At 31.3% G+C, this 23,782-nt stretch overlaps 2 protein-coding genes and 1 non-coding gene across 6 annotated transcripts; 1 reads left to right on the top strand and 2 right to left on the bottom strand.

Moving 5' to 3' along the window:
• Window positions 1-108: 108 nt before the first annotated feature.
• On the bottom strand, window positions 109-2,346 carry LOC100243564 (uncharacterized). The gene is made up of 2 exons (XR_009467962.1): window positions 2,032-2,346; window positions 109-895 (listed from the first exon to the last, which is right to left on the bottom strand). It is a non-coding gene; the product is annotated as an uncharacterized LOC100243564 (transcript).
• Window positions 2,347-8,806: 6,460 nt separating this feature from the next.
• On the bottom strand, window positions 8,807-12,847 carry LOC100265888 (sorbitol dehydrogenase). 2 transcript variants are annotated; one of them, XM_002269859.5, is made up of 6 exons: window positions 12,208-12,847; window positions 11,933-12,000; window positions 11,371-11,607; window positions 10,408-10,698; window positions 10,142-10,329; window positions 8,807-9,193 (listed from the first exon to the last, which is right to left on the bottom strand). In XM_002269859.5, the coding sequence occupies exons 1-6, from the start codon at window positions 12,326-12,328 to the stop codon at window positions 9,001-9,003; spliced, it is 1,098 nt and encodes a 365-aa protein (XP_002269895.1). In that variant the 5' UTR covers window positions 12,329-12,847; the 3' UTR covers window positions 8,807-9,000. The 2 variants fall into 2 exon arrangements, with proteins under 2 accessions (XP_002269895.1, XP_019081612.1); XM_019226067.1 differs by lacking the exon at window positions 11,933-12,000 and having other exon boundaries at window positions 12,208-12,467.
• A 6,044-nt stretch (window positions 12,848-18,891) lies between these two features.
• Window positions 18,892-23,575, top strand: LOC100232980 (L-idonate dehydrogenase). 3 transcript variants are annotated; one of them, XM_059743303.1, is made up of 7 exons: window positions 18,892-19,154; window positions 19,240-21,687; window positions 21,770-21,837; window positions 21,942-22,178; window positions 22,315-22,605; window positions 22,771-22,958; window positions 23,228-23,575. In XM_059743303.1, exons 2-7 carry the CDS (start codon window positions 21,564-21,566, stop codon window positions 23,418-23,420), a joined length of 1,101 nt encoding a protein of 366 aa, XP_059599286.1. In that variant the 5' UTR covers window positions 18,892-19,154; window positions 19,240-21,563; the 3' UTR covers window positions 23,421-23,575.
• The last annotated feature ends 207 nt before the right edge of the window (window positions 23,576-23,782 follow it).

The raw sequence follows: 23,782 nt of genomic DNA, 5'->3' as shown, positions 1-23,782 counted from the left end.
TTGTTTTCACTGCAAACAGTACTATACAGATATGGGGTACCTAATAGGAATCATTAACCAAAATATTTTCTAAGGAAGAAAAAATTCTGTGGCAGGAGAAGAGATGAATTGCTTTGGAAGAATTTGATTTCATATATATTGCAAAAATTTTACAAGTGAAGCAACCAAAAAAGAGAAAAAGAAAAAAGGAGCTTAGGATGTAAATCAGAAAAAGAGCAGAAGAAGATGGATCAAACAGGAAGACAATGGAAGGATTCAAATGGGAAGACTATCTTCTAAAATAAAATAAGAGAATTAGAACAGCTAATGTTGAAAGATAGCATGTTGCTCAAGAAGGCAAGCAGCTCAAATGGCTCCTAGGGCTTAACTAGCAAGCTTAAAAGCATCAATAAAGAGGCCATACGTGAAACCCATCTTGAAATTATTGAGAAGAGCAAGGGGAAAAGTAACCTTTGGACGGCTGTAATAAAACCGAGTCACATACTCTGTGATGAGAACACATAATACTGCAGCAATTACATCGTTCACTCCTAAAGCTCCAAAGGACAGAGAAATTGTCTGTGCCACATAAAAGCCACCTAACAAGGAGATTCCCCCAAAAAGTGCCCTTCGAGAAGGACTTTGAAAGTAGTTTCTTGAGAGCTGTGGCACAATTCGGATAATGTCAACTAGCCTTCGAGGACCTTCATTCTCTTGCACAGCTTGGACACTAAAAAACCTGGGTGAGGATCTTGAAGCCAACATGCTACATTTCCCATGTGAAACCCTGGTTCCAGTAGCTAAACCAAATTTGAGGAGACAAGTAGAGGGCAAACTCAAAGAATGTGCCATTGAAGGTTCCAATACCTTCGTCGTTGATCAGAGGGCCTTTCCTGGAAGAATCCCCTACATAAGACTACAAGAGGAGAATTTCTTAACAGGAAGAATGAAGAGTTAAATGAGCAGGCAATGCACATGGCAGAAATGTGTTTAAATAAATAAAGAAACAACATCTCCAACCTGGGAGTTGCTTGATTTTCAATACTTTGTAATAATCCTTTACTTCTTTCTCACTCTATACAATTTTGAATAATCTAGGCATGCTTGGAAAACGGTATCATGCGCAACCAACATATGCATCAATTCCTCTCTTAACATTTATATGTGAACTTTCGCTTTGGCATGTGAATTCCTCTACATTTTTGCTCAATTGGAAATGAAACACGAGTACAGTGTTATGGATACATGTAAAGCATATAATTAGTATAAATGTCCACCTGCATTGTTATAACTTTTATAGAGCAGTGTGATCCTTCTGCTACAAAGGAAATCAGTTGATGCCAGACATTAATGCGGATGTAAATTCCATTCCATAATGAAGTTTAAACTCCGGTGGTTTAACCACCTGAGAAACAAGTTAATAAACAGCCTATCAACCTAAAGCCTTTGAGAAGCAAGAAAAGGAAAAATAAGTTCACTTTAGATGAATCGTTTTTTCTGCAAATAGTGAAGACAAGGTTGAGATCACAGTACTAGAAGCCCAAACAAGAAATAAAACAAGTTGTAAACGGTAGCAAGTGCATTAACATGGGTAGAAATCCATCAACCATAATTGGGGCATTCAAGAAAATGGAAGCTATTGCCTTAGCTGATGATATAGGACCAATTTTGACCTAAACTTCCATTTCTGTTCCTGAAAAAATGAGGGCAAGAAATGGAAAATTACTGTAAATTACACCCTCCTCAAGCTACTTCAGTGTATTCCTTTTCTCAGAAAATGGGATAGAGAGCCAGTTTGGCCCTTCAATTACAACAAATTCCAATTGATTTTTTCTGATAATGCATGTTGATCTTAGATGGGTTTTATTCATATCCCACTCACACATCACCATAAGCTACAAAAGGTCAAGGCTAAATCCATTACCAGCATAAAAACTGTGGAATTGAAGCTAAAGAATGGGGAATTTACAGTATGAATTGTGTAAATTGGGCAAATCAAGCTTTAAAACAAAGCAAAAATCAACGAAACAAGCATGAAGTCAGGTGTTTTACCTAAAAACCGAAGGCATAGATATCATTTGAATTGAGAGAGAAAGCGGAGAGAATATCGAAAGAGACTGACCGGATGGGGGGAGTGGCGGCGGCAATGGCGTGGTGGCGACGGAGGAAATGTGAGGGAGAGAGGATCAGGTGCGGTAGTGTTCTTTTGTCTAGAATTGTTCCCACGTGGCAGCTCCAGATAACATAAATGAGCCCATTTAATGTCCACGTGTTTTTATTTTTCTAAAAGGAATTATTTGAAGTTGATCTTGAAACGGTACAAGTTTTAGAAACGCATCTTCAAAATATGATTTTAGTACAAATGTGAAAAAGTGGTTTTGGCTAATTTTAAAAAATAATAAATAAATAAATAAATAAAAATCTCATCTTTTCTAAATTAATTTTATTTTTATTTATTTAAAAATACTTTAAAATATATTTTTCTTTACAAATTAGATAGGTATTTCCTGAAATACCCTTTCATTTTATAATATTAAATAAAGTTATTGATTCTCATTGTATTTCCAATTCCTTATCAAATATATATATATTTATTAATTTGATTTAACAAAAGTAAAAGTTAATATTTTATTTTTATATTTTTAGCTTTAAAGGTTTTTTAATTTTAATTATATTTTAAATTTTTAAGATTTCTTATTTTATTGATTTCAAATAAGTTATCATGGTAAAAAAAATTATCAATTAGTATTATTAATGATAACTAAAAAGTCAATTTAGGAAATAATTATTTGATTTATAAAAAATTTATGTATTTTAAAATATTTTTAAATAGATGAAGATAAATTTGATTTGTAAAATTAGGGTTCTTTTTTTTTATATTTTTTAAAATTAGACAGTCAAACCCAATTTTCCCTTTTCAAAATGTAGTTTCCAACTAATTTAAAGAGAAAAAAAAAAATTGTTTGGTTAATAAAAAAAAATATTTTATTTAGTTAATGGGTCGGTCAATTTGATATACAATTCAAAATTTTCACCTTTTTAAGAATGTATTCTAGGATTGGATTATTTTTAGAATAGATTTGAAGCATATGTATAAAGTATTTAAAAAATAATTTAAAATATAGATAATATTTTGAGAAATTTTCATTGTGCATAAATGCATAATACTTTTATAAAAAAAATATGCCAAGATAATTATCTCAATAATCTTATTCCTAAATAAATTTGTAATATTTTTATGAAGAATATACCTAGATAATTATCTCAATATAATTTTATTCCTAAAAATAATTTTCAATATTATTTTCAAGAATTGTATTTTAAAAATTATTTTTGAAAAAAAAAAATTCTCATATGACATCAAATATCTAAAAAAAACTTACATTATTTTTTAAAACATTGTAATATAGCATCAAATATCTAAAAAAAAATTATATATCGTATAGCAATGATGGGCTTAATTAACTTTTGAATCGATTATTTAAAATTTTGACAAAATAATGAATTTAAAATCTTAACATAATAAACTTCATGTGATATTCACACAAAATTAACTTTTGAATTAATTTAATTTAACAACACCAACTTGTGGATAGAATATATTTAAATACTCAGGTTGTTTTGATTTAAAAATGCTAAAAAATAGTTTGATTTGGTGATTTGAAAATTTTAGACTGTGATTTAAAAACAGTTTTTTGTTTTTAAAATTAGAAAACTACTTTTAAAATTTTATAACACTAAAAATAATTTTTAAAAACAAAATGAAATAAAAAAAAATTTTTAGAAAGAAAATAGAAATTATTTTCATCAATTTTAAAAGCAAAAGAAAAATACAGGTCCATTTAGCCATATTTTTTAAACTTGTTTTTCAAGACAATTTTTAAGTTAAAAAATAAAAAATAATTTTCAAAAATAAGTTTAAAAAAAATATGATCAAATGAACTCTTAATTATTCAATTCTAGTCACTTTACAATAAGAAAACTCCTCATAACCAAAAAGTATTTAGTATTTACAAGTAAATTTTAATATCTTATTCTGGACCCCGCATTTCAGCTCATGCGTTTTCTACTCGATGGCGAACTCGATTTTTATTTGGCTCGGGGGTCAGATTACTTATCGGGAAGGTACGGTAAAGACCATAACACTTTTCTAAGTCCCTAAAGTCGGGTTTTTACTAATAAAATGAAGTTGACACGGTAATCAACAGGAAAATCAATGGATACTCAAATCGATCATGTACACATGGGAATCAAAACATGCATGGAGAATGACCAAAATGGGAGTGGATGCATACCTAGGCCACGAACGAGCAATGCGCTATCATAAAAATGGGGTTAGTGTACAATAAGAGTACAAAACATATCACATGCATCACCAAACAAAAATTAAAACTGTTCGAGGGAAAACTAGATTTTTGAAATTCATTTGAAAATTGAAGTCTTAGAGATTATTTGCATATTGGAGTTTTAGAGATTATTTGAAAATTGGATTTTTATGAATTAAATGTAAGAATGAGAATTTTAGAAATTAAATTTGAAAGAAATTGAAATTTTGGAAATTATTTGAGAGTTTGGGATTTTAAAAAAATTAAATTACAAAAATTGGGACTTTGAAAATTAAATTTTGAAAGAAATCAGAATTGAAAATTATTTGAGAAGTAAAAACTATGAAAATTGAATTATAAAAATTGGAAATCTTGGAAATCATTCGAAGTCGGAATTTTTAGAAATAAATGAATAATATGATAATAATAATAATAATGATAATAATAAATGAGTAATTGAATAAATGCGAGAATTATTATATTGGAAACTGAAAATTAAGTTCGGAGATAGGAAAATTTGAATTTCAGAGAACTAAATTTGGAAATTAGAATTTTGAAGAATTATTTAAAGACGGTATTTTAAATAAATGAATAAGTGAATAAATAAATGAATGAAATAATAATAATGACGAAATAATAATGATTGGATAAATAATTACGAAAGTTAGAATTTTGGAAATTGGAAATTGAACTTAGGGATTGGAAATTTAAAGAATTATTTAGAGATGAAATTTTAAATAAATGAACAAGTGAATAAATAAATGAATAGAATAACGAAAATAATAACGATTTGATAAATAATTGTGAAAGTTAGAATTTTAGAAATTGGAAATTGAATTTAGAGATTGGAAATTTGAAGGATTATTTAGAGATGAGATTTTAAATATATGAATAAGTGAATAAATAAATGAATGAAATAATAATAATAACGAAAATAATTATTAAACAAATGAATGTGCATAATGGAATTTTTTAGATTAGAAATTAGATTTGGAAGTCAGATTTTTGAAGAATTGTTTAAAGACGGAATTTTTTAAAAGAAATAAATAAATAAATAAATGGAATAATAGTAATAATAACGAAAATAATACTTCAACGAATGAACATAAATAGTGAAATTTTTTAGATTGAAAACTAAATTTGGAAAACGAAATTTTGAAAAATTGAACTTTAATAATTGGAATTTTTAAAGGAAATAAACAAATAAATAAATGAAATAATGATAATAATAACGAAAATAATATTTAAATGAATCAACATGAATAGTGGAATTTTTTAGGTTGAAAATTAAATTTGGAAGTCAAATTTTTGAAGAATTGAATTTTAATGATTGAAATTTTTAAAAGAAATGAATAAATAAATAAATAGAATTATAATAATAATAACGAAAATAATATTTAAACGAATGAAAGTGAATAGTGGAATTTTTGAGATTGAAAATTAAATTTGGAAGTCAAATTTTTGAAGAATTGAACTTTAATGATTGAAAATTTTAAAATAAATAAATAAATATGGAATAATAATAATAATAACAAAAATAATATTTAAACGAATGAATGTGAATAATGAAATTTTTGAGATGAAAAATTAAATTTGGAAGTCAGATTTTTGAAGAATTGAACTTTAATGATTGAAATTTTTAAAGGAAATAAATAAATGAAATAATGCTAATAATAACGAAAATAGTAATGATTAAATAAATAAGTGTGAAAAATTGGAATTGGAAATTAAATTCGAAAGTCAGAATATTGAAAAATTATTTGAAAGTGAAAAATTGAGGATTAAGTATAAGAAAATGGCATTTTGAAGATTTATTTGAGAATAAAATTTTTGAAGATTTGATTTGAAAGGAAATGGAGTTGTGAAAAAAGATTAAATTCGGAATTGTGGAATTTTGTTGGAGAATTAAATTTAAAAATTTGGATCTTGGAGAACTAGACCTAAAATTAGAACCTTAGAAAATTATTTCAAGAATGGAAACTTGGAAAATTGAATTTTTAAAAAAAACGAAGTTTAGATAAATTGAATTTTCGGGAATCAAAGTTTCATGAACTAAATTTAAAACCAAATTTTAGGAAATTGCTTCGAAAATGGTATTTTGTATAATTAAATTTAAAAACGAATTTTGAAAGGTTATTTAAGGATAGAACCTTCATAAAAATTATATTTGCATCATTAAAGAAACAAGGACTTAAGAGGGCCAAAAACTTGGCCCATTGGAGCCTACACTAATCTAGCCTAAACTCAAAGGATGAGGCTTAAAGCCCACATGAAGCAGCTTGGGCCCACAACTTAATGCCTTGGGAGCCTACCAACGAGACCCACAACCCAAAATATCTACCATGAAGATCAAGGGATGTCGTCACCTCATTTTTAAAAAGCTAGGTTGATGGTTAATGGGTAGCAAGTTGGCGGTGAGGAACAGGGCTTGCATATCGATGATGGCTGTGATGAAATTGAGGAAAGGGGTGGGGGTTGCTGCTTGAAGCGAAATTTAGGTACTCAGGGAGGGCGTCGTGGAGGAAAAAGGATTTTCCGTCGTCTCTGTCTCCGACAGCGGCGATTTGATGGGCAGAGTGGCAATCAAGGGGAGAGCGGATTGAAGACTGGGACTACATTTAGGGAAGTGTATCCCTGGAGCCGAAGACATCGTCGGAGCTCCGGAGTAGGAGCGACGGAGAGGACGCCTTCAGAGCAGCAACCAACCTCCATGCAGCCGCCTTCTTTTCGCTGGATGCTCACCTCTGTACAGCTCCGTCAAAGGCCCTGCCGTCGCCGCTCTGAACCTCGCCTCCAGCAGCTGCACCGAGTATCCAGCAATGGCGCTGGTCTATAGATTCTCCTCCAGGTTCTAGGATTAAGGAAGGCGACGCTCATCGGGATCCCATGCTTCGTAAACAACCACGACTCCCTCTATGCACACCGAGGGCGTCGTTGACTAGTCTCCGTCGTCACCATCCTCGTTCACCACGTCTGCAACCTTTCAACACATCGTTTGGTGGTAGCTCATGTGACGGTGACCCCTTCTTGATGATCATGGTCATCCCCCTCCGTAACCAAACTCCTCCAATCCCATCAACTTGGCCCTTCAGGACATCACTCCACCATCATCCCGAAACAGAGACATAACCAGGGAAGAATAAAAAAACGTACAAAAAGGAAAAAAAAAAGAAAAACAGAGTGCGAACCTAGCTCTACCTCATGGACAGCCAAAGTGCTAAGAGCCGGTGGAATCCAAAGGAAATAACAACGTGATTTTGATACGTCAAGTTCGGGAAGGAGCAAAGCACCAGATATTTACAAGAGAACAAAACATCCAAGAACAAAACCAAAAACAGAGCATGTGTATAAAGAGTAAATCCAACAAAGCAAACGAGTGGCCCAGTGGTCATACCTAGAATGCTCTCCTCAAACCCAGGGTTTCTTCTCTACCCACTTTTCTCTCATTTTTCTTAGGCCACAACCCTCCCTCTGTAACCTCAACTATCCCTCCCGCTCTTGGTCAGAGACGTCCCCTTATCTACTCCATGTTCTTGCCATCACCTTCTGAAGCTCCAACCACCGCCATGGCAATCGTCACATCCTCTCCCACGTGTCCTACGCTGCTTGCCCTTTCTAGCATGGGGTCCCCCTCACTTCAAAAATGAGATTTTTAGCTCTTCCCTGGGTGGTCATAAACAAAAGGAAAGCCATTCGTTTTTTGAGGGGGTCTACACTTACATTAAGATAATTTTCTATCGAGTGGAAGGATTCAATTTGTAGGGTGACTAGGTGTGAGAACTTGTGTTGAGCCCAAACTTGACACAAATAATAAAATTTTGTAACTCATTTAATGCTCAGATTCACCTATTTATTTAATAATTAAATTGAATTAAATCTTGTATAAGTTTATATGAATAATATCCCAATCGAACATGTTTATGACACAAATCATATATTTATTAAAAGTAAACTTAAACTTAGCCAAATATGAGTTCAATATTTTATAGTTATAATTAAGTTAATCAACATGATCATTAAACAGATTAATTCAAATCAAATTTATGTTATACAAGTTGACACAAAAATAACTTCTTATTCATTAAAAGAGTTATACAAGCCTATATGAATTTAATTCAAATATGATTATACTCAAATCAAACCTTGAAAAGTGTGTTAAATTCGAATCATATTAACAAATCGTATCAAACTTTATGACACCTAATTACCACCAACTCATTTATGTTTTAAGTTGTAAAACACCAATGACTCAAACTTGTAATCTTTTTCCGAGTCCCACCGTATAAACTACACTAGTCTTTGCTCCCATCTTTTGTAAGAACCAACCATAACAGTGGAAGTTGTCGTCGATGAATTGGAGAAAAAAAAGTTCCTAACATTTTACATGCAATCGACTTCTCTTAATTGAATAGACGTATTTTAATCAAGATTACAATTGTGATTATTGTGATGATTTCTTCGTAATCAAGAATTAAGAATGTAGAGTCAACAACTACAGAGAATTTGAAAGAGAATAAAACATCAAACTATTAAGGGATTTTACCATAGCAACTATTTCTACATAGTGATTGGTAGAGACTACAATTTATGGAAATCACATCACCATCTAGACTGGTAAGACTGTTTTATTCATACCATTTATTTTTAAATCCATTTTATTCAAATAAATATTTACATAAAAGCAGGCCGGCTGAGTCTAGAGGTTGAACATGACCTTAATGGCAGTACCACCACGAGCACTGGTTTCAAAGGCTTCTTCTACCTCCCTTTGGGAGAAGCCGAACCTATGTGTTATCAGGGGCTTCACGTCGATCTTCACACTCCTCAGGAACTCGATGCATATCGGCCATGTGTTCTTGTACCGGAACACACCAACCACATCAACTTCCCTGCCATTCGTAAAATAAGATTGTAATTACTAAGTACATAAAAACACACAAGGGAAGGAAAACAAAGTGAGGATTCATGTCATCAAATCATAAGTTTTGAAAATTCTTCCACTCTCAAACTTCAATTACGGATCTTGAGAAAGATTCCTTGTATCGGACTGTAAGTTATTTAGCTAGGTTGATAATTCTGGATTAAAAGTCCCATGCTTACTCCTTGCTCGGGGTCTTTTGAATCCTCCCTTGGACTACTTGACTAATGAAGATCAAGGTTGTCGAAAACGCTTAAAGACCAAAGTAGTTGAGGTGGTGAACGAACAAAAATGAATCAATGGGATCTTTCAAATTAATGGTTATCTTAGTTAATTTTTTTGAAAAAGAAGCTTTGGGTAGTTGTTTCTAGCCAAGTTTTTTTGTGCCTTGTTTCCTAATCGATCCAACCTCAAGTTTGATCAATCCAGCTTCAGTACTATGTGAAATTTTAGCAATTGGATTGAATTCTCTCCTCACTATTTAAACCTAAATTGTCATTTTAGGTTTTGGAGAAACCAGGCAACAGCCACTTACACTCCCATCAAGCTCATCTTTCAATCCAAAGTGGGTGTGTTTGTTTCTTTAAGAAAATTCATCCAATTTCCTTGAGAACCAAACACACCTATCATTTGCAGAAATTCTAAATTTCTTCCAAATAGTAACGCAGAATGACAAAATGCATCATTTTTCCCACTAAAACCATTTGTAATCCATTTCTTCCTCTTTGCTTGAAATCACTCCTTGAATGCTTCTACATGCTCTTTTTCCATGCCATTAGCTTCTCAATTTTTCCCCAAAAAATTTCTAATGAAATCCTGAACACCAAATCAATTCCGGCTCCAAAAGATTCATAAACCCTAAATTTGTGACCATGTTTCCAACTCCAAGACTTTCACAATGAAAAATTAGATCAAGTACCTTGCAGCAGCAGGAGTAAGCGGAACCGTCATTTCATTGTGCCCCATCCCCACAAGACAAACTTTGCCACCAGTAGAAGTGGCACTTAGAGCGGTTGACATGGTTTTATCAAAGCCGGCACAATCAAAGCTCACATCCACTCTAGCTCCCATAGCTTTATGTATCTGCACCACTTCTTCAGCTACATCCTGTAGATTGAAAGGAATTTGAAGCAGATTATTTACTGATGCAATGAATAGAATTTTTTAAGATGGAAATATTAGAACCTGAATATTTGTCGAAACTTTAACAATCTCATCTGCACCAAGATCCTTTGCAACAGATAACCGGTAATCGTCCACATCCACAATGACAATTCTGGGTGCTCCAAAAGCACGAGCTGCAAGCATTGTAACAAGCCCAATTGGCCCTGCACCCATGACCAATACATTCGACTCTGGACCTATATCAGCACGGCGACAAGCATGAACACCAACACTTAATGGCTCACACATTGCCCCTTCCTCCAAGCTCACATTGTCTGGCAGTTTAAAGCATAGATCTGCAGGATGCACAACCTGATACAGGAAAGAATGCTTCATTAAGACAGCCTCTAATTCCCCCAAACTTTTATACGGGGTTCAATCTGCACGACCCACAATAAAAAAAATGCAAATGATTTTTAATGCTACACATTATATCCAAGAAATATGAATATGAAAGGTATGCATACAACATACTAAACCCAACAAAAAATTACCTCAACTAATTCAGGTTGGCCTAAATGAATCTTTCGGTTTACTTCATCTTATGTCATCAAACCCCAGATATCTACTTGACTGCTACTATCAAACCTTATATCAATGTCCAGATCTTATGATAATCCCTTTTCTTATTGATATCATGAGCCATAATTTAATCTTAAGTCCAAATAATTTGATGTCTTTTGAGTTTTAAAATTTGATTAAAGGTTAAAGAGTTTTCCCAATAGAGTTGAAAGACCATTCAATTCACTGTCTTCAAATTAATATTTTGATGCTTTAAGAAATTTTTATCCTGCATCTGTGCCTCACAAAACAAGAATGGGATCAAGTGATTTCATCATCGTGGTTTAATGCTCTTTGAATCACGATCATAAAATTTCTAAGTCAGACAGCTATGAATTGTTGTGCAAGGGAATACTATACAAAACAAGTAGATTCATTAATTTGATTATATCTTGCAAAGCTTAAGGCTCGAGGGTTCTTAACCTGATTGGCAAGAGAACCATGAACAGGAGGTGTAGCAAAAAATTTCATCTCAGGGCACAGATTGTATCGGCCTTCTTTGCAGAGTTGGCATCGCCAGCAACTGATTCCAGGCTCCAATGCCACTCGATCCCCTGGCACCAGAGACTTCACCTGGGGACCAACTTCATCAATGATCCCAGCACATTCATGGCCGATCACCATAGGCTCTTTAACAATAAAATCTGCACATCTCAATTTCTGAAAATACCAATCACAAGACTAGAGGTCAATAGATGGAGGGAACAAAGGGGGGACCCCTTTATTTTAAATACTCCCTTTGTTTGGTTGCTCAGAAAATAGAGGAAAATAAAGTACACCTGTAGCTATCAGTTGTATATTCCCCCACTATCTGTGCTTCCAGACATGAAAAATTCATTTCTTTGCCCCTTTCAGAACATAAACACACTTAAGATTGACAATATTTTATTTCTTTGCCTTTTCCTTCATTGTCTCAGCAACCAAACATAGTCCAATTGAATCCCAAAAGAATATACAAAATTTTTGAATCTCAGGAGGGTTTTACCTTGAGGTAGTGAACATCACTTCCACATATACCAACAGCCTTCATCCTAACTCTAACATCATGAGGACCTTCCAAAAAAAAAAATCAACAAGAAAAAAGAGAGAAAAATAAAAAGTTTGAAAGAAATTGAGGAAAAGCGAAAAAAGGTCATCAAGAAACTACTTGAAAAAAATAAAATTTAATCCAAATATATAAAAAAAAAAAACATCAAACTCAAGAACAGCAATTTCATCATATCAAGTTACGTTAAAAAAAAGAGAGAGAAGGATGATTACCAAGAGGAGGGAGGATGAAAGGTTGGATCTTGAGGTTGTTAACCCCAAGAAGCCATGCTGCCATGTTCTCTTCTCCTTCACCTCTTCCATCTCCGCCCTGAGACATCCCTCCTTTTCCCATTTTTTCTCTCCCTAATCTCTTCTCAGTAACTCAGTGAGACTCCTCTGAGGTGACGGAAGACACAGCAGCAAAAGGTTTTCTAGGATCACCCTCAACCAATCCAATTATTTTTTTTATTGATTTGTTTTTCTCTATCTTCTTATCTTCTAGCGGAAACAATTTAGATAATATAGGAGTAATTAAATTAATTATATAAATATTTATTAAAATTTGTTAAAATTATTAAAAATATTAAAATAAAATAGAAGGAAATAAAATCTTAAAAATCAATCACCATAATATTCTAATTTCTAAAATAAAATAGATAAGAATGAATAAACTTACGATAACCTTGCTTGGAATTATTATCCTAAATACGTTAATATAAAATGCAGTTAATTATAATTTACAAATATGTGAAAAAAAAAAACTAAAAATTAAATTTATTGTAATTGAATTTGAGGTCTTAAAATTAAATTTAAATGAAAATATGTGAAAGAGAAGAAGAATCTGGAGTATTCATGTGAATTTAAGCCACAGGTGGCAGATAAGCACCATATGTTTTAAGAAGGCCCATATTTTATATACCGCCTTGGACATCATCCATCAACTTTTTCGTGGCTTTCACTTTCGGTTTCAGGCAAGGATTGCGTCAATGTGGTCCCAAATTGGTTTGGGCCAATTCTGTTTGGTGGGTAGTTGGGCCTCTTTTTACTGGGCTTTTTTTTTGTGTTGGGGAGAGTAGTTCACCTAAGTATACAGATTTGGTTGTAATTGGGCCTCATGTTAATGGGCTTTGATGTTGGGGACCGGGGACACTGTCTGATGTGGACGTCACCTAAGGCTACATGTTTGGTCCTAATTGGGCCTTTCTGACTGGGCCTCAGTGTGGGGGGAGAGTGGGCTGTTTGATGTGGAGGTCACCTAAGGTTGCAGGTTTGGTCCGGTTTGCGTTTAATCAAATCCAATCCAGACCTAAAATTCCAACTGCCTTTTAATTCGAGAAATCCAACCCAAGTCCGACCTTATTTTTTCCAAATTTGAATTGAGTTTCGGTTAGATCAAGTTGGTCAAGTTAGATTTAAATTAGAGTGTGTTTGACAGTGATTTTAGAAAGCGTTTATAGCTTTTCTAATATTAAAAAAATTAAAATTTCCTTAGAAAAAATAGAAACACTTTTTAGAATTATTATCAAATGCACTCTTAGTCATGTTGAAAGAGTTTTATTTGGATTAAATTTAGGTTGATTGTGTCAAAGGAGTTATAACTTACATGGGTGGATTTTGAATTTGAGTAGTAAAACTAGAAAAAGAACAAATAGAATGCTTAAAGAGAGAATCATTCACCTATTTTATTAGTAGGTCTCCCTTTTATAGATGATCGGGATGAAATTTGAATTAATTATGTATACTAGGAACTATGTTGTTCATGATCATTTACAAATTATCATATTCCGGCAAATTCTTGTAACACAATTTCTTATTTCACAACACTCTCCCTTAACTAGTCATAAGAATATTTTTACCATTCCTCCCATGTGGGATGATAAAAGGAGTTTCAATAAGTACTAACATTAGACTTCTTCCCCGCTCTCTCCTTTTGTTATCTCGTTGAAATCTTATTAAGGAAAATCTAATGAGAAAAACATGTTGAGGAAAGAAAAGAAGTATAATATTTTTTAAAAATAATTTGATCATTAAAATCGTTTTGTTAAAAACCTTATTAATAAAACTCACAAAACCTAGAAGATGGAAAAAAATACAACAATCTCTCAATATCAGTATTTTCTCCCTCATATCGATCTATTTATAATTTCTTCAATACTTCAATTTGTGGATCTCAAAATCCTCGCATTTCGATAATGAATCTTAACTCTTTCAATATAATAGATGATAATGCTTTTGTGGACGAATCTTTTAAATTATAACAATCGGATCTACTAATCATTTTCACTTTTCTCTTGGAAGACATGAATATAAAAGATTTTGGAGGGAATACAATTAATTTTGTAGCTTTTTACAAATCCTTTATTAATTTGTGCAATATAAGTAATATTATCTTTATATAAGTTGGTTAGATTATATTTGATAGAGGATATTATATATGATTTATGATTAGATTATTGACATTAGTAATACACATTGACGACTTGTTTTAGGAATTGAATACATTTGAATGAATTAAAAAGGTGATTATCATTGTTTATTTAACTGATCTTCACGATATTATTGTACTACCATAAATAGCATTTAAGTTACCACATATATGGATATATCCATGTTGTGTGGGGCCAATAAATAAATATTTAGTATAAGGAGATGGTTGGAAATAGCCATATGGATTATTAATGTAGTGGATAATATTTATGTCAAGTTGACAAAAAGAAAATAAACATGACCTTGGGTCTATTATTAATGTAGTGGATAATATTTATGTAGGGAAATCACCTGACAGACACTTTTAACTTAGAGAGAAAATAATAGTATATTCAACTTTGTATTTCTTCAAAGTCAATGCAATAGAAAAACATTTAGTCGTTAATCAATGAAAAGTTGACAAAAAGGAAAGCAAACATGACATTGAGTCCATTATTAATGTAGTGGATAATATTTATGTAGGGAAATCACCGATGGACCACTAACATTGGTCGGACTCTTTTAGCTTAAAGAGAAAATAATAGCATCCTCTACTATGTATTTCTTTAAGAGTTTGAAGTGACGTATTTCTTTTAACACTTGATTTTTGTAAGTATAATGTAATTTATAGATGAAATACTACAAAAATATTTCATAATCTAACTAATTGTAATGAAGACTTTATAATTTTTACTCAATTTTGATTATGATCTAAATATGTTCATTAATCAAAATTTTAAGAAAATTTATCATGATATAAAACAAACATCTTGTAATTTTTTCATAATTAATATATATATATATATATAAGTATATATATATAAGTATATATATATATATATATATATATATATATATATATATATATATATATATACTTACAATATGTTACAATATGTCAATATATATAAACAAATCATTTTTTTTCACTCACAAGTCACGTCAAGAGTTTTGACGTAAATACACTTAATCACTAATCATTTCAAATTCCATCTATCCAAGAGATGTATATGTTTATAATTTTATTTTATTTTATAGAGAATTGTTAAATATACATACATATTCTTTTTTTTTTTTTTTTTGCGTTTTAAGATATTATATCCCATTAAATAAGATATGTGTATACTATATATTATCTTTAATGAGATGTACTATCTTTGAACATTATATCTAATAAAATACGCTATATAAACTTATATTTAGTTTTTAAAATAAATAGAAAAATGAAATTAAAAATATTATTTTATGATATTTGTTTAAAATAAAAAAGTTTATTGCATTCAAATATTTGCTTAAAAAAATAACATTTCTCTTATGTTTATTGATATTTAGAAGTTGTCTATTAATTTAAAATTTAGTAAATATTTATTCATCAATAATACTCATGATTAAAATATTTAAAATTTAAAAAATAAAATTTTTTGTATCATATTATATATAATGACAAAAAAAAATATGTTCGTAAATATCTCTACTGACTTTGTTGGATATTTTTATAATTATGGACATCTTGGCATATTCCCTATGAATCACACTATAAAGAAACAAAGGGCCTATGTATTCAAATATAAAATTGGGAAAAAGAAAAAGTTGGAATCCCATTAACCTCCAAGTTTCTATATGGACCTTCATTTATGATTTTATTCATGCCATTGTGGAAAATCATAAACAAGTGAGTCAGATTCCATTTGAAAAACTTTATCATCCTTCACAACAACACTACACAAACTTTTTTTTTCTTAAATGAAGATCAATTTTCAATGAAACAATTATGTATGGAATAAAGGAAGAACCGATAGTGTGTAAGATAAAAATTAATATTAGTTATAAAGTAATAAGAAAAATGAATTTTCTTAGGTATGATTTTTTATGAAAATTAAAAATAATAATCAAATATCATTCAAATTAATTAAAATTTTATATATTTTTAAATTATTTAATTTTTTTTTAAAAATTTAAAGTATTATATAAAAATAATTTATTAATTTTAAGTCTAATTATATTTTTTCTGTATTTTTCTTCAAATTTTTTTAGGAAGCAAATTTTATGGGATAAAATTTATTTTTAGATTTTCTTTTTCTTATCATTTTCAAAATTTAATTTAAGACCTATAATAAATAGAAAATAATTAATAAATTCAATAAAAATTTTGGTTTAATAATACATCAAAAGGAATTGTGGGGCCAACCACGTGTGCATTCAAAAAAGTTGAAGGGTGAGGGGTGGGCCCCGCAACTTATGGTTGCCGTGCACAGAAAATTACATGTGCATCTTCACAGTGGAGTCTCTATTATTATAAAAGTGGTGCCACGCTTTATATTCTCATGACAAAAATTGCGTCACTTTCCACACAAATTTTGTGACAGCAAGGACAAGCAATTAACTTCCAGAATTTGGACAAAAAAGCCAAGTCATCAAAATTGAATTAAAATGGGTAAGTAATTGAAATTGAAAGCGTTACGTCTTAAATACCAAACCAAAGAAGATTACTAAAAATTAGATACGCATTCAAATTATTTTAAATTAGAAAAATATAATCTAGAAAACAAATGTCCATATTATCTACATCAGGTAGGTTGATGTAGGATTGGGTCAACTTATGTTAATTATTTCTATAACATCACCACATCAAATTTACTTTGGCTATCAACAAAGGATAAGAATGCAAAATTTCTTCACTTTCTTCTTATTATTTAGGGTTATTTGATTAAAGGGGTTTTCAAAACCTTAAATTTAAAATTTAACCCTTCAAATTTTTTTTTGCCCAATTTGACTTTTATTTATTTATAAAAATAATCATTTCTTATAAAACTTATATGTAAATATTTGAAATGACAAAATGCATTTATGTCCAAAATGTATTATTATTATTTTTTAAAAAAGAATGGAGATGATTAAATTTACAAATTTGGAAATTATTTCATCAATTTTAATCAATCAATTCTTTTATTTAGGCATGAAAGAATATATTTTTTGAATTAATTGGTTAAAATGATAAAATAATTCATATACTTGTAAATTTAATCTCGTTTATGTTTTTTGTACATAAATATCCTTAATTAATTCAAATATTATATGTAAATTTTAAAAGAAATAATTATTTTTATAAAAAAAGAATAAAGATATTTTTATCCAAATATGATTAAAAAAGAAAAAGAAATGATTAGATTTTTAAAATTAAATTTTTTATGAACTTTTTAATCAAATAACATTTTTTTTTTTTTTACTCAGATGGACTGACACTCGTCAAAACCCAAACACAACCTCTCAATTATTTGTTTTCTTTCATTTTCCTCCATTCATTTCCTCCTTTTCCCTTCATTTTCATCCTCAATTTTTTTAAATTAGAGAAAAAGGTTGATGCAATCAATGTCGTGGGGTTGGCGATTATTATTGGCTATATGGTTGTCACACAATGGGAAAGAAAAAGAAAACAAGAAGGAAAATTATTTTTTAAAAAATAAAAAATAAAAAATTGAGGGAGGCAGGTAGGGCAAGTGGAGTAGAAGGGGTCAATGGATAATTGATGGAGATGTTTTTTTGATTGAATATAAAGTTTTTTGTGAATATTTTTATGATTTTTTTTATAAGATTGGTAGTCTTATAAGCCTTAAAATAATGATATGTTATTATTTTCATGCTTGTAGCAACTTTTATATGCTTTTATACATATAATTTTACTAAGACTATGTTTGGTTCTCAGAAAATTTAAAAGAAAATGTAAAGGAAAGAAAGTAGAATGAAAGAAAAAGTGAAGAAAAATAAAAAATAGATTAAAAGTTGATAAATTTTTTTTTTGTTATTTCAAATTTATTTTAACTCATTAATATAAAAATTAAATAATTTAAAAATATATAAGTTTTTAATTAGTTTTAATTATATTTGATTTTTTTTATATATTTTTTTTCTTAATATTTTTTGAGAATAAACATAACCTAAAGGTTTTTCTCTTTCTCATGTGATTCAATTTGAAAGTGCTTCTATTTCACCTAATGACATAAACTTTTAATCCTCTCAAATAAAAATTACTTTTTGAGTAGTAAAAGAAAAAGCATCCAAAGAGGACGACCCATTTAAAACACCCCAACATGTATCATGTGCCATGGGACCATTGTCCAACATGTGTTATTAAAGACGTGCTCTATATGATTGTACGAAACTGACAATTTAAAAGGAATATTAGGACCCCCATATATGTGCCTCGTTAAAAACGATTATCCAAATTTAATTTCTTAAATGCTTCATATTTATCTAAATTTAATTTGAAGTAAATTTCAAATATGGGAAAAAGTCACCAGGAGAAAATGACGAGGAAACAGCTTTTAGCTCAACTCCGAAGGGAAAGAAAATCTGACATTTTGTTACAGGGAGATAAAATTTGAAGAAAAAGCATTCATAGAAGGAAAAGTTAAATTGATAACGACTAATGGCACAAAGGGAAATCAGAATAATTGACAAGCTGTGGGCTGTGATTGGACGTGTACCAAAAAGGATTGATTCCATTGGGTGGATAAAGGCTGTGAGAGAGGGTCCAGAGGTCTGTCATCTGTGTGCGTGAATTGTGAAAGCAGGGGAGAGAGGGAGAGAGATGGGGTAAGGAGGCAATTCTGAGGATGCTGTTTCAGGCAAGGAGCATGGAGAAGAGACCATGGGAGCTTGGCTTCTGGGCATCAAGACCCTCAAGATTCAACCCTACATTCTCCCTTCTCTGGGTATTATTATTCCTTTTCCTCCCTCTATGTTTTCTTTTTCTCAATTATCATTTCATAGTTTCCCTTTAATTTTGTGTTGTTTTAGGCCCTTATGTTGTTAAAGTTAGAATCAAAGCTGTAGGGATATGTGGAAGTGATGTTCATCACTTCAAGGTGGAGTCATCTCACTTGCCTCACCTACATATGTGAATATATAACCAATAGAAAAGTGGGGAGTCTATCATGTATTGATCTTCTTAAGAAAATGATGTTACAAAAAAAAAAAAAAAAGTATTAAAGGAACGATCAAAAGTTAATCAATGACAAGTTGATAAAAGGAAAGTCCACTACTAATGTAGTGGATAATATTCATTTAGGAAAATCACAGACAGACCACTAACATTGGTCGAGACTCTTTTAGCTAAATAATAACATATTTTGTATTTCTTTTGAAATTATGTATTTCTTCTAATATTTGATTTTTGTAAGTGTGAAGTAATTTATAAATGAAATACTATAAAAGTATTTTATAATCTAACTAATTATCATGAAGAATTAATAATAACAAATAAATAAATTTACGATACATGTCTCATATATATTTCATATTCTGATTAACATACTTTAAAGAAGAGTAGAGAATATGTCTCACTATTAAATTTGATTGAATATAGGATAAAATAAATAATAAAATAACTTATCATATTTCACTATTAAGTATCAAATATGTTATTATCTTTATTGTCATATTATATAATTTCATTTTATTGGTGGGATAGAATATGATATGTATTTTCAAAGATATTATGATAAAAGAATGAGATTATGTTTAATTCTCGAAAAAAACTTAAAAAAATAATTTAATTATATTTGATTTTTTTATTTAAAAAAATTAAATAATATGTAAAATTAATTTATTAATTTTTGTTTTTTCATATTTTCTTTTCTCTTATTTTTATAGCCTTTCTTTCCATTTCTTATCATTTTGCAAAATTCAACTTGAGGCATATAATAAATAGAAAATAATTTATAAATTCAATAAAAATTTTAATATAATAATACATTAAATGGAATTGTGGGGCCACCCACGTGTGGATTCAAAAAAGTTGGAAGGGTGAGGGGTGGGCTCCACTAATTGGGGTTGGCGTACACAACATATTACATGTGCAGCCTTACAGTGGAGTCTCTGACTCTATTATTATAGAAGTAGTAGCACGCTTCATATTCTCATGGCAAAAATTGCATCACTTTTCACACAAATTCTGTGACATCAAGGACAAACAATTAACTTTCAGGATTGGGTCAAAACACACCCATCAAAGCCAAGTCATCAAAATTAAATTAAAATGGGTTACGTAATTGAAAGCGTTACATCTTGAATACCAAACCAAGAAGATTACAAAATTATTAAATTTGATTTAAAATTAAATACACATTCAAATTATTCTAAATTAGAAAAATATTATCCAAATTTAGAAAAGAATTGTTCAAAAATAGGTTATTTATCAAACAAAAACATTTTTTTTATTTTTTTATTTTTTATTTTTTGAATTAATTGATTGCAAAAGATGAAAAATTTAATATTTTTTATGTTTTTGTTTGATAAATAATCTATTTTTGACATAAATACCTTTAATGATTTCAGGTATTTACATATAGATTTTAAATTAAAAAAAAAGTGATGCAATCACTGTTGCTAGGTCGGCGGGTCGACGATTATTATTGACAATGGCTATCACACAACGAGAAAAAGAAAAAAGAAAAAAGAAAATAAAATTTAAGAAAAAAAAAAGAAGAAAAAAAGAAGGGGGAGGCAGGTAGGGCAAGTGGGGGAGGAGGGGATATATATCCAACATGTATTATATCCCAAGGGAGCATTGTCCAACATGTATTATTAAATACGTGCTCTATAAAATTGTAGGAAACTGACATATAAAGAAAGAATACTTGGAGCCCCATCCAATGTGCCCCATCCAATGTGCATCGTTAAAAACGATTACCCTAATTTCCTTGAATACTTCATCCTTATCTAAATTTTGAAGTAGATTTCAAGTATGGGATAGTCGTGGAGGTGGAATAAAGGATTACGTTATCTAGAAATTGAGAGAAAATGTATGACAAAAAATTCACACGTGGAAATAGGAGGAAATGACGAGGAAACAGCTTTCAGCTTACCTACAAAGGAAAAGAAAATCTGACATTTTGTTACAGGAGATAAATTTGAAGAAAAAGCATTCATAAAAGGAAAAGTTAAATCGACAACAACTAATGGGACAAAAGGAAATCAGAATAATTGACCAACTGTGGCTGTGATTGGACGTATACCAAAAAGGATCGATTCCATCGGGTTGATAAAGCCTGTGAGAAGCTGAGACCGAGGGACAAGAGGTCTGTGTGTGTGAATTGTGAAAGCAAGGGAGAGAGAGAGAGATGGGGAAAGGAGGCAACTCTGAGGATGCTGTTTCAAGCAAGGAGCATGGAGAAGAGAACATGGCAGCTTGGCTTCTGGGCATCAAGACCCTCAAGATTCAACCCTACATTCTCCCTTCTCTGGGTATTATTCCTTTTCCTCCCTTTATGTTTTCTTTCTTTCAAGTATCATTTCCTAATTTCCCTTTTACTTTGTGTTGTTTTAGGCCCCCATGATGTTAAAGTTAGGATCAAAGCTGTAGGGATATGTGGAAGTGATGTTCATCACTTCAAGGTGGAGTCATCTCCGCAACTCTCACTTGCTTTCTGCTATATACATTCCTGATTCAAGAATAATTGAGGGTTTTTTCTTTTTTTTCTTTTTCTAAATCTTATCAGACAATGAGGTGCGCAAATTTTATTGTGAAGAAGCCAATGGTGATAGGACATGAGTGTGCTGGTATCATAGAAGAAGTTGGGAGTGAAGTGAAGAATCTTGTAGTAGGTGACCGGGTTGCTCTGGAGCCCGGTATTAGCTGTAACCGATGCAGTCTTTGCAGAAATGGTCAATACAATCTATGCAGAGAAATGAAGTTTTTTGGATCTCCTCCAACCAATGGATCTCTAGCTAACCAGGTAATTGCTCTGTTGAAAACAGAGCTTTTAGTTTTTATGGTTTGTTGGGTCTTATTTGATGTGGGTTTTCCTTGAACTTGGAGTGACCATTTGGGGATGATGCCTAGCCTTGACAATATGCTCTTTCTTGTACTAGGTGGTCCATCCTTCAAATCTTTGTTTCAAGCTACCTGACAATGTGAGCTTGGAGGAAGGAGCAATGTGTGAGCCGCTCAGTGTCGGCATCCATGCTTGTCGTCGTGCTAATGTTGGCCCTGAGACCAACGTACTGATCATGGGATCAGGCCCCATCGGCCTCGTTACAATGCTGGCTGCTCGTGCTTTTGGAGCGCCGAGGATTGTCCTTGTGGATGTAGATGATCAGCGTCTAGCTATTGCAAAAGATCTTGGCGCAGACGACATTATCCGGGTTTCAACGAATATTCAGGTTTGGTTTAACTATGTACAAGTATCTGTCCTTCATTTCAGGCCTAGGCATCAGGGGTGTTGAACCAGGAGTTATCGCATACACCTAAGGCCTTAAAAATCTGTCATTTGCCAAGGGATTCCATTTCTTTCCATTTAACAATACAACTGGTTTTGACCTTTGAAGGATCTAGACGAAGAAGTGGCAAAAATACAAAGCACAATGGTTACTGGAGTTGATGTGAGCTTAGACTGTGTTGGCTTCAACAAAACCATGTCAACAGCTTTGAACGCGACTCGAGCAGGCGGCAAAGTTTGCCTTGTGGGTTTGGCCCAGAGTGAGATGACTGTTCCTCTCACTCCAGCTGCTGCCAGGTATTTGATCTATGATTTCTCTGTTTGTCAACTACATTCATGAAGTTGCAGAATTGTTGGTTTTCTTTTCCTTCTCTGTTCCATTAATAAACTAACCATACTTCTAGGTGTTAAATTTGGGAAGAACACCCCCCACCCCACCCACTGCTCTGTTTTTGCTAAAACAGAGTTACATTGACCTCCATGTTCTTTCTATTCTATGCTTCTACTTTTGTTTAGGGCTTGATTTTGTATGTTTACTGATTGCGGTTTTTCTTTTGGGGCAACAGGGAGGTCGATATCGTTGGCATATTCCGCTATAGGAACACATGGCCGCTCTGCCTTGAGTTTTTGAGGAGTGGCAAGATTGATGTTAAACCCCTGATAACCCACAGGTTTACTTTCTCACAGAAGGACGTGGAAGAAGCCTTTGAAACCAGTGCTCGTGGGGGTAATGCCATCAAGGTCATGTTTAATCTCTGAATGGAGATTATGTTATGCTTCTAGTTGTTAGGAGTGACTTCCGGCTTGCTGCTTTTGATTTCATCCATCCATCGTTTGTGGAGACTAAAATCCTTTGTTTTTTTTTTTTCAATCTCTAAACTCAGTTTCTATATATATATATATTTGAGTAAAAATGCATATGTAAATTGAATTATTCACTTAATCTTACTTTAGTAGATGTGAAGGTTTGAGATAAATATAAACAGGACAGATTTGAGAAGTTTTAAAAAACCTGGAGTTGTAGGGGTGGGGATGAGTTCAAATATGACTTTGTCCCACTTGCGATTAAACATAATTTTAAATAAAAAAAATTATTTTTGATATTTTTTTATTTTTCAAAA

This window comes from Vitis vinifera, chromosome 16 (assembly GCF_030704535.1).
Source record: "Vitis vinifera cultivar Pinot Noir 40024 chromosome 16, ASM3070453v1".
Lineage (NCBI taxonomy): Eukaryota > Viridiplantae > Streptophyta > Magnoliopsida > Vitales > Vitaceae > Vitis > Vitis vinifera.
The sequence above is the reverse complement of the archived record's forward strand: the minus strand, read 5'-3'. Positions and strand labels throughout refer to the sequence as shown.

Excerpts from the sequence above, each read along its gene's own strand:
- LOC100265888 (XM_002269859.5), bottom strand. The coding sequence starts at position 12,328 with ATGGGAAAAGGAGGGATGTCTCAGGGCGGAGATGGAAGAGGTGAAGGA. Across the intron at positions 12,001-12,207 it reads TTTCATCCTCCCTCCTCTTG|GTCCTCATGATGTTAGAGTT; the intron begins GTAATCATCCTT and ends TTTTTTTGGAAG. Across the intron at positions 10,699-11,370 it reads ATGGTTCTCTTGCCAATCAG|GTTGTGCATCCTGCAGATCT; the intron begins GTTAAGAACCCT and ends TTCCTGTATCAG.
- LOC100232980 (XM_059743303.1), top strand. The coding sequence starts at position 21,564 with ATGGGGAAAGGAGGCAACTCTGAGGATGCTGTTTCAAGCAAGGAGCAT. Across the intron at positions 22,179-22,314 it reads ATGGATCTCTAGCTAACCAG|GTGGTCCATCCTTCAAATCT; the intron begins GTAATTGCTCTG and ends TTCTTGTACTAG. Across the intron at positions 22,606-22,770 it reads GGGTTTCAACGAATATTCAG|GATCTAGACGAAGAAGTGGC; the intron begins GTTTGGTTTAAC and ends TGACCTTTGAAG.